The sequence below is a fragment of the Gopherus flavomarginatus genome, chromosome 3 (assembly GCF_025201925.1).
Source record: "Gopherus flavomarginatus isolate rGopFla2 chromosome 3, rGopFla2.mat.asm, whole genome shotgun sequence".
NCBI classification, from domain to species: domain Eukaryota; kingdom Metazoa; phylum Chordata; order Testudines; family Testudinidae; genus Gopherus; species Gopherus flavomarginatus.
The window spans coordinates 183,999,413-184,014,210 of record NC_066619.1 but is presented as its reverse complement, the minus strand read 5'-3'; the positions used below and the strand labels follow the sequence as shown (position 1 = coordinate 184,014,210).

At 42.9% G+C, this 14,798-nt stretch overlaps 1 protein-coding gene across 1 annotated transcript in view; it reads right to left on the bottom strand.

Moving 5' to 3' along the window:
* FGF2 (fibroblast growth factor 2) overlaps positions 1-14,798 on the bottom strand; it is a 93,255-nt gene that overhangs the window by 9,652 nt on the left and 68,805 nt on the right. The window contains exon 3 of the mRNA XM_050945488.1: positions 13,938-14,041. Within this exon, the coding sequence (XP_050801445.1) occupies positions 13,938-14,041 (104 nt within the window). The remainder of the gene's footprint in view (positions 1-13,937; positions 14,042-14,798) is intronic.

Here is a 14,798-nt window from a genome sequence, read left to right as displayed (position 1 = left end):
ATATAGTCACTTAGTGCACATCAAGCTGTGGTGTAGATCTGCAGCACTCTAGCCTGCCATGCTCTAAATCATCAGATAAACAAGCTCTTAATTGTGAAGGGTGTCAGACAGACAGCTTTGGAAACTCAAGTCATCCTCTCTTTATCCACAGAAAAGCTTGCACTGCTGCAATCTTTTGTATACTGTCCTGAAAATGTAGTTCTACTCTGACTTGAAGGGACCACCTCAAGGGAAGAGACGGTGATGCACTCAATATGATCTATTCACGCTTCATCCTTTCTTCTGAGTGACATGTAGGATGTGGACACCTGTCCAATAGGAATGAGATTCTGACCACTGACTCATTTCACAGGCCACTGTACAACCCTTAGATGACAGTGCATTTTTGATTATATTGATCAGGGCTAGATTCAATATGGTGATCTAGAGGTGAAAGACTCCATTGTCCACTTCTAATACTTAAACTATACAGTCCCTCTATTAAAGAATAAACAGAGGAAATAATTCTGGGCCATATTCTGCAACCCTAATGTTAAGTGGCACTCATTCACATGAGTAATTCCACTGAAGCTGATAGAACTACTCAGGTGAGTGAGTTCCACTCAGCCTGAATAAGGATTGTAGAATCTGGCCATTTTTGAGTAAAATGTTTTGTCTAATACCAAATTTAGTTCTCAAGCCAGAAGAAGTCTGAACCACTAAATAAAAACAAAACATGGAAAGTGGCAACATTAACAGCGTTGGCTGTAGTTAAACTGGTTCAACAGTCTGTTTTGCAGCACCCCACACACACACATACAGAAGCCAAACCATAGCTTCTACAGAAATAGTCATGATTCTCTGATTACAGAACTGACTGAAGGTAAGAGTAACATCCTGTCAAAATTCTTCCACTGTAGACTGCAGTGCCTGCCACCACTGATTCACTAAGAGAAAACTGCACCCACCTTGAAGATAAATTCAGACTGAACTAATTTGAAATCCTAGACCATTCATATTAAGAGTTAAAAGTTGCATTAAAAACTAAAAGTTCAATGTGCTGTCTATTAGACTATAAACTGGTTAAAACTGGAAGGATAACCTGTGACAGTAGCTATTGGAGTCAGGGAATACTGACACAGTCATGTGATAACAGGTCATGGTTACAAAAGGCAAACACCATCATGTGACTGGGGCCAGGAAATAAAATATTAATCTCTTACCAGCACTCTTTGGGTTACATCCCTATTACAAGGTGTTTATCAAACAATAAGTTGTTTTTTCTAAGTAAATAAGTCTTGGGAAATGGAAAAGAATCTGTCAGAGAAATGGAGACGAAACTGCAGCACTTCCCAAGTTTCCTGAAGGCAAGCACGACTGGAAAGAAACCTGAGAGGTTGAAGTCCTGCACATTGCTACAGGAAGCAAGCTCAGAGACACTGGAGATTTTAACATTTTCACTAGAATATACTGAAAGGAGGTACAAACCACAAGCCAGTCGTTCAGAAATTTGAAGGATATTCTGATCAACACAAGAATGTCACTTGGTTATAAAGGAACATTTTCTTTACAAGACAACAGCCAGGTGAGACCATTGACCATTATGTTTTAGACCTACATGACAAAGCTAAGTCACATGATTATGCCCAGTTAACAGATGGCCTAATTAGACAAATTATTTGAAGTAAAACTGATAAAAGCTGGTCAAAAAATGGAATTCTCATCCCATTGTAAATGCTCAGATTTTGAAGTTTCATCTTGCATCAAGTCAGGAAGAAAAGTAAAAATCTCAAATGCCTGTGAAAGAAAATATTACACATTTTGGTTGTTTTTTTTTATAAAGTTGAATGTTTAGGCTATTATTTTATTACTACAATATCAAAGTTGAAATGAAGTATTTCAGCCTTAGTGAATGCATCAGTCTGATAATTTCTCATCAATGTTTGATTAACTTGATTTTGTCAAAACAGCATTTTCTGATGGAAAAACATTCCATTAAAATTTTTTGAACCAGCTCTTCTGATAACTGATCCCTGCAGAAAGGGAGAGAGCTATTGAAAATGGTGTTTCCCAAATTAATCTGTTAACAATTACAGAAAACAGAAGTACATCTATTTAAAACTTCATGCCAAGCTATAAAGAAATACAATCCATCACTGCACAATTCACGAGTTTAGCCCAAGAGGTGCAGTGTCAGATGCACAATAAGCCATTTTGCAAAAGAAGTTACTCAGCATAAATGACAAAAGAAATATGAAGACAAGATACATTTATGAACATCTATCCAGAGCAAGTAAAAGCTCTGGATGAAGATAACTCAGAAACTGAGTTTTTGGTTGAGTCTCTTAATAAATTTTACAAAGAGGTTCTCTAACTGATATGCGATACCTGGAAATAAAATAACCCAAAGTGAGCATCAAAACAGATACTGGAGCTTATCAATGTAAACACAGCAGACAAGTAAAATGATTACATACCACCAGATATTAAAATAAAAAACAACGCTTGTTTTGTAGAGTGGGTGAAAGGACACTGGCAGGTCTGTGTAAGGACAGATACCAAAATAGCATGAAATACTGGGAAAAAAAGTTCAGTGTGTACTTGGGTTGAAGAGAAATCTATATGTGCTGATGGTCAAATGAGTGAATAACTGTCTATTCTACATAATGCAAAAGATACTCTTAAAAAGAATTTGATGAAGTGGTGGATGGACTGGAATGACATAAGTATAATATAATGTAATAGTTGTATAGTAATTGTAATTGCAATAATTCTTATAGATTCCAGTGTGATCCAAAATCTGTTTACAGTCTAGTGTCTCATTAGCACTGAAAAATAAAAGTAAAAGCTGAATTGGCCCAAAAGCTAAAATTGGGTGTTATACTTTCAGTAATATCACTCGATATAGACTCATACTGACAGGGATAACAGTATGGTTTTATTACAGTGACCAAAGTAATGGATTTCTTTGGATCAAAAAGATCTCAATTATGTCATCAAATGAGAGCACTGCCTCATGGCAGATACTGCGAAGGGCTTGCCTAGACTTCAAAATGCATGAGTATTTTCAGGTCTTAATGCAAGTCAAGTGGTTTGGCAGGTCCGATTCATAACCGAACGTGCAAAATTGTACACCATCTGTTCCCCTTCTGGTATATCTATATTTAAGTGATTTTCCTTTTGGATTGCCTCAACAGCAAAGTATCTAATCCCAGACCTTGGAGGATCTGAATGGAATAGAAATAATACTGGATTACTGTCATAAGGTGACCTGGCCTGGAGCCCCCACCAGTGGCAGAACAGGGAAACTCAGTTTCCCTCCTTCAGAGTCTCCAGTTACTCTGCACAAGTTTTCTTGCCTCAAGAACGCCACTTCTCGGGGTTGGTTTATTAGAACAGCCTAATCCAAAGAGTCCCAAAATACAATCTATCACACTCCAGCATCTTCCACCATCACTGGGCTCTGTTGGTTTTCCCCTGTCTTACCAGCACAGCTGGAGTGGAACTCAGCTCGTCCCAGCAGGCACCCTCAAAGCCTTTCTGCTGTGAGTTCACCCTCACCAGGGAAGCATCCCACACTCCCCTTGGCCCCAAGCCCTCTTCCCACCCTCTGGCTCCAGCTCTCCAGTTGGAAGATGTCAATGGGTAAGCACATCCACTGCTCCCCTAGCCTCAACTCTCCAGCTTAACAGTCAGCAGGCAACTCCCTCTGCTGCTCTCTGGCCTTCAGCTCTCTAGCCTTGGTTCTCTTGCTTGAAGAAGTAATCCAGCAAACCCATCGTGCTGCTCTCCTGCCTTCAGCCTTCTCCCAGATGCCACCTACAGCTTCCCTCTGGGACCTCTCAGTCTCCTGGTCTCTGGTGGTTCTCATCTCTCTCTGGCCCCTTTTGTTGGCAGACCAAGGCAGCTTTTACCGGCTTTTTCCCCGATTGGCCCTACCACTGCCTCAGTCTCTCCCCCTAGGGCCCAGCTGCACACTTAAGCCCAATTATGAGGCCACTGATCAATCACAAAGCCACTGGCCCTGCTCCCTCTTAAAGGGACAATCTGTTGATTTTGGATGAAAACAAACAATGTAATAGGAGACGCTAATCATCTGCAGTGTGCTAAGAAATAAAAACCTTAAACAGAAACAAGTACCAGTTTGGGCTGAATGAGATTAATCATATAAGACATTCCAAATGACCAAGGAGATTAACCAGGTCAAAGAAATGTTAAGGCAATGGAAAGACCACAAAACAAGGAAGCCTTCAAAATTCAAGGGAATGTTAGAGATAAATTCGCTTTAAAGTGTCACAATAAAATGTTCAATTCAGAATGCAGCTTAAGGTAAACACAGAACCACTTAAGATTTGTAAAAGACATTTTGGGGAATTAAACAAAGGTATCCAGAAGCAACTGTACTGAAACTTTGAGATTAACAAAGAACCTAACATTCCAGATCATCCTAATTTATGTTAATTGGGAACTATCCAGCAGTACACTCTTCCAAAGCAATTGTTGTTTTCAGTTCTTAATTTCCTGAAAGTTTATGGGCAGAAATCAGTAGCAATATACATAGGTGACAAATTTAGAAGATATATTATAGCAATATCATTTGAAACACTGCACCTATGCTTCAGATAGAGCATGAAATTGTGAGAGTACTCATTAAAAGAGAAATACTGGTTAGGTTTAAAAAAATACATCTTATAATGGAGTATTTTCAAGAGCTCTTATAAATAGAAAAACTAAGGAGCTGCAGGATGAGGTGGTATTTGAATAGTTGTGTAAATATTATCACTTTTTTTTTGGAAAACTTCACAGGCTCAGATGAGAAACACAAAATGACCCAACTTCGCCAGAGTTTGAGAGAGAATTCTAGATGAATGGACAACAGAAAAAGCACACACTTCTCCAAGGGTAACATCTTACTGGAACTATCAAGATGCAATTTCTGCAACAATTATGCAGTATGATATTGGAAATGCTACATGTAATCTATTTGGGCATTGATAGGGCCAAGGATGTCCTATTTTGGCAAGGCAAGAATGTTGCCAATGAAGTATCCAAGTGTGAAATTTGCAATTAGTTTCTTGCAAAAGAACCAAAAAGTCACATAATGAAATTTCTGATCACCCTTGCTGCAAGAATAGCTTAGATCTATTTGAATTAAATGGGAAGGATTATCTTTCCGAGGACAACTCTTTGCATTTTCTTCAATTGAACTGTTGCACACCACAGGTTAATAACATTGTTACTTGACAAAACAGTTTGTTCACCTTATTGCCAACATCCAGTAAGCTTCTTAAGTCCAAAAAAAAAAAAAAAAAAAAGTTAATCCTGAAGTCACTTCAACACCAACTACAAAACCCACACACAAATGCAAAGTAAAATAGGAGAAAAGAAAAATTAGGAAAAGAATGCCAAATGGTTAATTCCATTGCAAATGGTTGAAAAAGGATTAAAGAAATAAAGGGGCTACAAACACAGCTTTACTATCCACACCAAAGCTATGTGTCATAAGTCCATCTTCTAGGAGGAACAGAAGATAGCCAAACAAAACTAAGGACAACACTGGGGTCTCTATTTCTTGAGGGCATTCAGAAAGTCAGTTGCAAAATTAAACACATGTCCACCTAATCAATGACAAAAGAAAACACCATGAACACCCAACACAGGCTCCAGGGCAGAGATCCACATAAGTGCATTGCAAAAGGAATGGTTCTGAGAATGAGGCCATGGCTACACTTACAGCTGTACAGTGCTGGGAGTTACAGCTGTCTTCGTACAGCTGTGTAGGGAAAGCGCTGCAGTGTGACCACACTGACAGCTACCAGCGCTGCAGTGTGGCCTCATTTGCAGCATTTGCAGTGCTGTTGGGAGTGGTGCATTGTGGGCAGCTATTCCACAGAGCACCTCATCCCATTTTGGCGCTGTGGGTTGTGGGAAGGGCACGAAAGAGTGTGGGTCATTCCGCTTCCTGTCGCAACGCCCCGTGGTGCATCACTTCACATCCCAGCTGTCACTGTTTTTCTGTCCACATTTGGCGCCATTGTGAGTCTCCCAACGGTTTCTGTGCAGCGCGATTTCTGTGAGAAATGGAGCCCGAGCTGCTGAGGACTTCGCTGATGACTGTTGCCAGCACATCACGTTTGGCAGTTTAGCTATTCCTTCAGCTCCAAAGTGACAGTGAGGAGTCTGACGATGATATTGAGTTGCCTGACGCGTGTGACACTAAATTGCTTGTGACATTCATGGTTCTAGACTTGATTTTAACAAATAGGGAGGAACTCGTTGAGAATTTGAAAGTAGAAGGAAGCTTGGGTGAAAGTGATCATGAAATCAGAGTTTGCAATTCTAAGGAAGGGTAGAAGGGAGTACGGCAAAATAGAGACAATGGATTTCAGGAAGGCGGATTTTGGTAAGCTCAGGGAGCCGATAGGTGAGGTCCCACGGGAATCAAGACTGAGGGGAAACACAACCGAGGAGAGTTGGCAGTTTTTCAAAGGGACACTATTAAGGGCCCAAAAGCAAGCTATTCCGATGGTAGATAGAAAATGTGGCAAAAGACCACCATGGCTTAACCACGAGATCTTGCGTGACCTACAAAATAAAAAGGCGTCATATAAAAAATGGAAACTAGGTCAGATTACAAAGGACGAATATAGGCAAATAACACAGAAATGCAGAGGCAAGATTAGAAAGGCAAAGGCACAAAATAAGCTCAAACTAGCATGGGAATAAAGGGAAACAAGACGACTTTTTATCAATACATTAGAAGCAAGAGGAAGACCAAGGACAGGGTAGGCCCACTGCTCAGTGAGGAGGGGGAAACAGTAACGGGAGACTTGGAAATGGCAGAGATGCTTAATGACTTCTTTGTTTCAGTCTTCACTGAGAAGTCTGAAGGAATGTCTAATATAGTGAATGCTTACGGGAAGACGGTAGGTTTAGAAGATAAAATAAAAAAAGAGCAAGTAAAAAATCACTTAGAAAAGTTAGATGCCTGCAAGTCACCAGGGCCTGATGAAATGCATCCTAGAATACTCAAGGAGTTAATAGAGGAGGTATCTGAGCCTCTAGCTATTATCTTTGGGAAATCATGGGAGACGGAGGAGATTCCAGAAGACTGGAAAAGGGCAAATATAGTGCCCATCTATAAAAAGGGAAATAAAAACAACCCAGGAAACTACAGACCAGTTAGTTTAACTTCTGTGCCAGGGAAGATAATGGAGCAGGTAATTAAAGAAATCATCTGCAAACACCTGGAAGGTGGTAGGGTGATAGGGAATAGCCAGCATGGATTTGTAAAGAACAAATCGTGTCAAACTAATCTGATAGCGTTCTTTGATAGGATAACGAGCCTTGTGGATAAGGGAGAAGCGGTGGATGTGATATACCTAGACTTTAGTAAGGCATTTGATACGGTCTCGCATGATATTCTTATAGATAAACTAGGAAAGTACAATTTAGATGGGGTTACTATAAGGTGGGTGCATAACTGGCTGGATAACCGTACTCAGAGAGTAGTTATTAATGGCTCCCAATCCTGCTGGAAAGGTATAACAAGTGGGGTTCCACAGGGGTCTGTTTTGGGACCGGCTCTATTCAATATCTTCATCAACGATTTAGACGTTGGCATAGAAAGTACACTTATTAAGTTTGCGGATGATACCAAACTGGGAGGGATTGCAACTGCTTTGGAGGACAGGGTCAAAATTCAAAATGATCTGGACAAATTGGAGAAATGGTCTGAGGTAAACAGGATGAAGTTCAATAAAGATAAATGCAAAGTGCTCCACTTAGGAAGGAACAATCAGTTTCACACATACAGAATGCGAAGAGACTGTCTAGGAAGGAGTATGGCAGAAAGATCTAGGGGTCATAGTGGACCACAAGCTTAATATGAGTCAGTGTGATACTGTTGCAAAAAAAAGCAAACGTGATTCTGGGATGCATTAACAGGTGTGTTGTAAACAAGACACGAGAAGTCATTCTTCCGCTTTACTCTGCGCTGGTTAGGCCTCAACAGGAGTATTGTGTCCAGTTCTGGGCACCGCATTTCAAGGAAGATGTGGAGAAATTGGAGAAGGTCCAGAGAAGAGCAACAAGAATGATTAAAGGTCTTGAGAACATGACCTATGAAGGAAGGCTGAAGGAATTGGGTTTGTTTAGTTTGGAAAAGAGAAGACTGAAAGGGGACATGATAGCAGTTTTCAGGTATCTAAAAGGGTGTCATCAGGAGGAGAGAGAAAACTTGTTCACCTTAGCCTCCAATGATAGAACAAGCAGCAATGGGCTTAAACTGCAGCAAGGGAGATTTAGGTTGGACATTAGGAAAAAGTTCCTAACTGTCAGGGAAGTTAAACACTGGAATAGATTGCCTAGGGAAGTTGTGGAATCTCCATCTCTGGAGATATTTAAGAGTAGGTTAGATAAATGTCTTTTAGGGATGGTCTAGACAGTATTTGGTCCTGCCATGAGGGCAGGGGACTGGACTCAATGACCTCTCGAGGTCCCTTCCAGTCCTAGAGTCTATGAGTCTATGAGCACCGTGGAACACCGCTTTTGGGCTCGGGAAACAAGCACCGAGTGGTGGGATCACATCGTCATGGAAGTCTGGGATGATGAGCAGTGGCTACAGAACTTTCGGATGAGAAAAGCCACTTTCATGGGACTGTGAGAGGAGCTCGCCCCCACCCTGCAGCACAAGGACACAAGATTGAGAGCTGCCCTGCCGGTGGAGAAGTGGGTGGCTATTGCAATCTGGAAGCTGGCAACTCCAGACAGCTACCGATTGGTCGCGAACCAGTTTGGAGTGGGAAGTTGACCGTTGGAATCGTGTTAATGCAAGTTTGCAGGGCCACTAATCGCATCCTGTTAAGAAGAACCGTGACTCTGGGGAATGTGCAGGACATTGTGGATAGCTTTGCACAAATGGGTTTCCCTAACTCTGGAGGGGCGATAGATGGGACGCATATTCCGATTCTGGCACCACCCCACCCGGCATCCGAGTATATTAATCGGAAGGGGTATTTCTCTATGGTTCTCCAGGCGCTTGTGGATCACCGTGGGCATTTCATTGACATTAACACAGGCTGGCCTGGAAAGGTGCACGATTCACGCATCTTTCGGAACAGTGGCCTGTTCAGGAAGATGCAGGCTGGGATTTTTTCCCCAGACCGCAAGATCACAGTAGGGGATGTCGAAATCCCCACTGTGATCCTTGGAGACCCCGCTTACCCGTTAATGCCTCCAGGGAAGCTTGACAGGAGTAAGGACCGGTTCAACTACAGGCTGAGCCGGTGCAGAATGACTGGGGAGTGTGGTTTTGGCCGTTTTAAAGGGCGCTGGAGATCTCTGTACGGGAAGCTAGAATTGGGGGAAAGAAGCATCCCTGCGGTTATATCCACGTGCTGTACCCTCCGTAATATTTGTGAAGGGAAGGGTGAAACATTCAGGTCAGGAATGGACCTCCGAGGTTCAATGCCTGGACGCTGAATTTGCACAGCCAGAGAGCAGGGCTACTAGAGAAGCCCAGCACAGGGCTACAAGAATTAGGGATGCCTTGAGGGAGGAATTTTAGGCTGAAAACCAACAGAAATGTTTGGTGCCTTGCACGGGCATGAAGTGCAGTGGTTACAATGTTAGTAGGAATCTGCTTTTCCTAAAATGATTTGCACTGCCTGTTTCTTTCCTGGGCTACGGTATCTTTCACTTTCTGCAATAATAAAGACTGTTTTCAAAGCCAAGAATTCATTTATTGAAAAGAAAATAACTTTCTTGACAGACACACAACATTTTGGGAACCTAAAAGGGCAGGGGAGTGGGGTGGTGAACTGTACAGTCACAGGTTTGAATATGTCCTGTCTGGAGTGCTGTGCAATGACTGCTGCACTTCAGGATGAAAATACTGCATGGTGATGGGGGTTGAGTGCAGAGGGTAAGGGTCGTAGTTCTCTGGGCTGGTTGGTGAACGTACAGGTGTTGGAGGTAGCTGGTGGTGGTAAGAACCTGGATGCTGGGGAAGAGGGTTTGGAGCTGACATTGGGGCACAAGGGAAAGAGCTTTGGGACCTGGGTGGGGACAGAATGGTAGTGCTCTGCCTGCATGGCTACGAGTGACTGGATAGAGTCCGCTTGGCGTGCCAGGATGCTTATCAGCTGTTTTGTGCTTTTCTTTTTAGCTGCTGCGTTTCTCTGGCGGAGCCTGCTTTCCCTTTCTCTCCAGTCCTGGAGTTTTTTCCTCCCATCCTGCAGTTTTTCACTCTCTCTGGCAGAGTGATCCATAACTGCTTTCAGCAGGTCTTCTTTGCTTTTTCGCGGCTTCTTCCTGAGGTTTTGTAGCCTCTGCCCAGTGGATGATACGGCCAGTCCAGTAGTCAAGGATACTGTTCAAAATACAAAAATGGCAACAGTTAACACAGGCTGCACCGTTTATAATCTCACCCAGACAGTTATTCCCACACAGTGAAGGAGTTTACAGTCTTCACTTTAGCATACTTTTCCCATACCTAACAGAGCGCACCTAACCCACAGGAGGCAGGAAATGGTGAGTAAGGGGGAAATGATTGCTTCAGGGATCTGCAGGTGTTTCTGTGTGTTGGGGAAAGCAAAATACTGCAGGGGGCATCTACACTGAACACTCTCCCAACATCTTCCACAGGAGTTAATCCTGGAAGATATCTCGCTGCTGCGGGTCACCTGGGAACCGCGGGAGGGTCTTCTACAGCAATGCGGATTCCGCTCTGGCCCCTATGCAGCTTGCCTGTGTGCAGCCATGGTCCCCCACCCCTCGCGTCACAGTGGCATGGACGCGTTAGCCTGACTGGGATAAGGACCACTGCGGCTCTCCCTATAAACTTGCGCAAGCGCATTGCCCACGCTCAGGCTGAAATTTTTGAAGAGATTACCAAGACCGATTACCCCAACGTGATAGACCACATCAATGGGCTATTCCACATCTAGGCATGCATGCATACAGCCATAACCCCCCCTCCTCTCCCGAAACATTTCCATCCTGAAAATAAAAGCTGCTTACCAGGAACCCGCTCCTCTGCTTGTCCTTCACCAACAAGTTCCAGCTGCTGCAACTGGCTACCTTCCTCCTGGCTTAAGAAGAGCTCCTGGCTGCATGCCTTCTGGGACTCCGGGGTGTCTCCTCCCACCATAGTACCCTCACTATCGGTTACCTCTCCCCCCCCTTCCTCACCCCCACCTTCCCCCCGCCCCGCTCTGAAGTGTCCATCGTGGTCGTCGGATTGGCAGTGGGGTCACTCCCAAGTATTGCGTTCAGCTCCTTGTAAAAACGGCAGGTCATGGGGGCAGCACCTGAGCGGCAGTTTCCCTCGCGGGCTTTGCAATAGGCACTCCGCAGCTCCTACTTTAACCCTGCACTGCACTGCGTCCCGGTCATGGCCCCTTTCCAGCATGTCCCTTGAGATCTGCCCATAGGTATCATAATTCCTACGGCTGGAGCGCAGCTGTGACTGCACATCTTCCTCACCCCAAACACTGATGAGGTCCAGCAACTCGCCATTGCTCCATGCTGGGGCTCGTTTGGCGCGTGGAGGCATGGTCACCTGGAAAGATTCACTGATTGCACTCCACACCTGGCTGAGCAAACAGCAAGGGGATTTTTAAAATTCCCGGGGCATTTAAAGGGCGGGTCACCTGAGGCCAGGGCAGTAGAGTGCGAACTGATGAGCAGAGTGGCTGAACAGGCATTCTGGGATACCTCCGAATACTCTGGAGGCCAATTACAGCACTTTTGGTGGCCACACTTGCGGAGCAGCACTGCATCACCAGAGCTGCAATCCTTATACCCCAGGCAGAGCAGGAGTACACACAGCGCTGCAGCCAGGGAGATGCAGCTCTGTATGTGCCTTGCAAGTGTGAAAGGTGAGTAAGTTGCAGCACTGTAAACCCACCACCAGTGCTGCAACTCTCCAGTGTAGCCAAGGCCTAAGAAATACCTGTATGCTCAAAAAGCCATTGAGGTTCACAGATTATAGCTACTATCAGATGTCTCATATCCTGACTTTCCTCCTTGAATGTTTCTGTATATTTTATTAATTGGCTCTAGCAGTTTGTGGCTGTTTTAGTTGATATATTGTATTTACATTTGATTTTTTGTTGGAGGAAAAAAAATGTAGCAGCCAATAATCTCTGGTATGTCATAAAAACACAGCCTTTTGTAACCCTGATAAGTTATGTGATGGAGGCCAGGAAATGTGTGTCTCTCTCAGGGCTTGTCTACACAGGTAAGTTTACAGCATTACTATACCTCTTCCTGTGGACTAAGGTGACCAGATAGCAAGTGTGAAAAATCGGGACAGGGAGTGGGGGAGTAATAAAAGACCCAAAAATTGAGACTGTCCCTATAAAATCGGGTCACCCTACTGTGGACACTTTCCAGAATATGAATGCCCACACAGGAAGTTAAATTGTATCAGTATCATTATACCAGTACAGTCATACTGGTAAACCTCCCCATGTAGATACCATCCTACAAGCAATCCTTGGTATCGTCTCCATTTTGTCTGCATGACCTTACAGATACCACTGCTGAAGACTATCTTGCAATACCTCCCTAGGAAAACAAGAGCCAGATTCAACCCACACCCCACTCCCTCCCTGCTGCTCAGCTGGTGCAAAGAGACCATTAAAAACTGACTAAAAAGGACAACTGTGGATTTGTCCTGGTGTAGAGAGTCTGCTGCTGGGAACAGAAGAGGGTGTGTACCAAGCTAGGTTGTGCTCCAGTGATCCTTGCTGGTACAACGGTCCCTTGGGATTGCTACTAACCTACATAAATTAGAGCTTCCCTAAGGCTGCTCTAAATTATGGAGAGGCAGGGGGAGAGCAGACTGAACTGGATCTCAACTGCCTTGAGGATTAGAAGAACAGAAAATTCTTTTAGCCCTCCTTTAGGATCCTTCAGTAATTGGAGCTCAGCTGGAAGTTAAGAACTAATCCAATGTGTCTTTAGTTAAGGAGAATTTCACAGAATATTTACACTGCTGTGTTCCAGAACAACCGAAGTAGTAGAGAGTCACTTAAGAGTAGGTAGAAAATTTCTGGAAGGAAATATTACAGTGATATAATGGATCGTTACTAACGTTGGGTGTTTGGATTAAATGGATCTATATGAAAAATATATAGGTTTACACTTAAATCTGATAAAACTTCAGAAGAACATAGACATTGTGTGTGTTGTAAGTGAAATGAAAAGGGTCTGAACACTGTAGGTCCTGAAACAGAATTGAAAAAAAACATCATCTTTTACAGGTTGATGTTAAAGTGTAATTTATGCCAAATGTATCGACTTAAGGTTTACAGTAATGCTACTACTACCCAGTATATAGGAGTGCTGGCAGCTTGAAAACCAGTTAATTTTAAAAAAGTTAAGTAGTTTCAGGTGCTACACCTGCTCTTTGACTTTACCTACTACTTGTTGTATTTTTACACACATTTTCAAAATGTCTCTCTCCTAGTTTTTCAGTCTGGATAAAGCCACACAAAACAAGAAACTGACTCACTATTAAGACAAAACTATGGAAGACCGCTGTCAAAAAACAAAAATCAAGCAAACTTTAAAAACAGTTTTCACCCATCTAATTGTTTTCACTTACATTTAAGATTACTCTAACAATGGTAGTAATTTCATTTTTGGAAATAAGTGGGATTTTTTTTTTAAATTGACTGAAGCCCTTTTAAAACAAAATCACTACATGTTTTCTCTTGGTCTTATGCCCTTTGCAGGCAAGAGCCACTATGGTGTGGCTCTGCAGCCTAGGGTTGGGGAAAGATGCCTCTTCCCAGTGCTGAGTCCCGTTATTCGGGCTGGGTGCTGGAGGCACAATTTGGCCATGAACTCCTCAATATGACTGGTTAGTTGAGTAACTCCTATGTCTCAAACATCAGCTGCTAAACATGAAGGAAGGTGAAGTAAAGAAAGGACTTAGCGTTGCTTACCAATGCCAATAATCTGCCATCTTCCTTCATAGCCAGAAAACGATTTGCACATACGCCTTTGATTGACACCACTCCTCTTTCTTCTGCCTGAAGTTGCAATTTGACTAGGAACAAAGAGATAAAATCAGTTCTCAAACCCATTGCTATTTTAACATCTAACAAAGATTAAGCTGGACAAAGACCTGAATGTAGCTGTGACGATGTTCTCCATATGCTTTATGAAAATATGCTTACGAATGTGACTACGATGTAACTGAAATATGCTTTATGCAAAAGGTCTCTTGTAACGTATCATTACAAAGCTTACAATCTACTGTGTGTTCATCTTATTTGTATACATGTATCATTCTTGTATCTGAAGCTAGAAATATTGAGTATAACTCTAGTCCTCAAGCCTTCCTGTGTACGTGTGGGCCAGCCCATAGGTAATGAAGAATGAGGTCTTACAGTGACATGTGACCATGTCACCTGATAATGAAATCCATCTTAAACCTGGTACTTTTCCATTTAGAAGGAGAGGTGGGGATCAAGAGAGACAGAAGATTCCCGCCTTGTGCCAAAGCTATAAAAGGGATTGGAGCAAAACAAAGGTGGCTGACAGTCATGAAAAAGCCCCTGTTTTCCACCTAAGATGTCTGCTGGAACTAACATGGACTGTACCAGGGAAAGGATTGAGCACAGACTAGGAAGGAGTCTAGTCTGAGAGGAAAGCTTATTGGACATCTGAGGGTGAGCTATTACCTGTAATCAGTTTCTTAATGTATTCATCTTAGACTTGCATGTTTTTGCTTTATTTTGCTTGGTGACTTACTTTGTTCTGTCTTATTACTTGAAACTACTTAAATCCTACTTTTTATACTT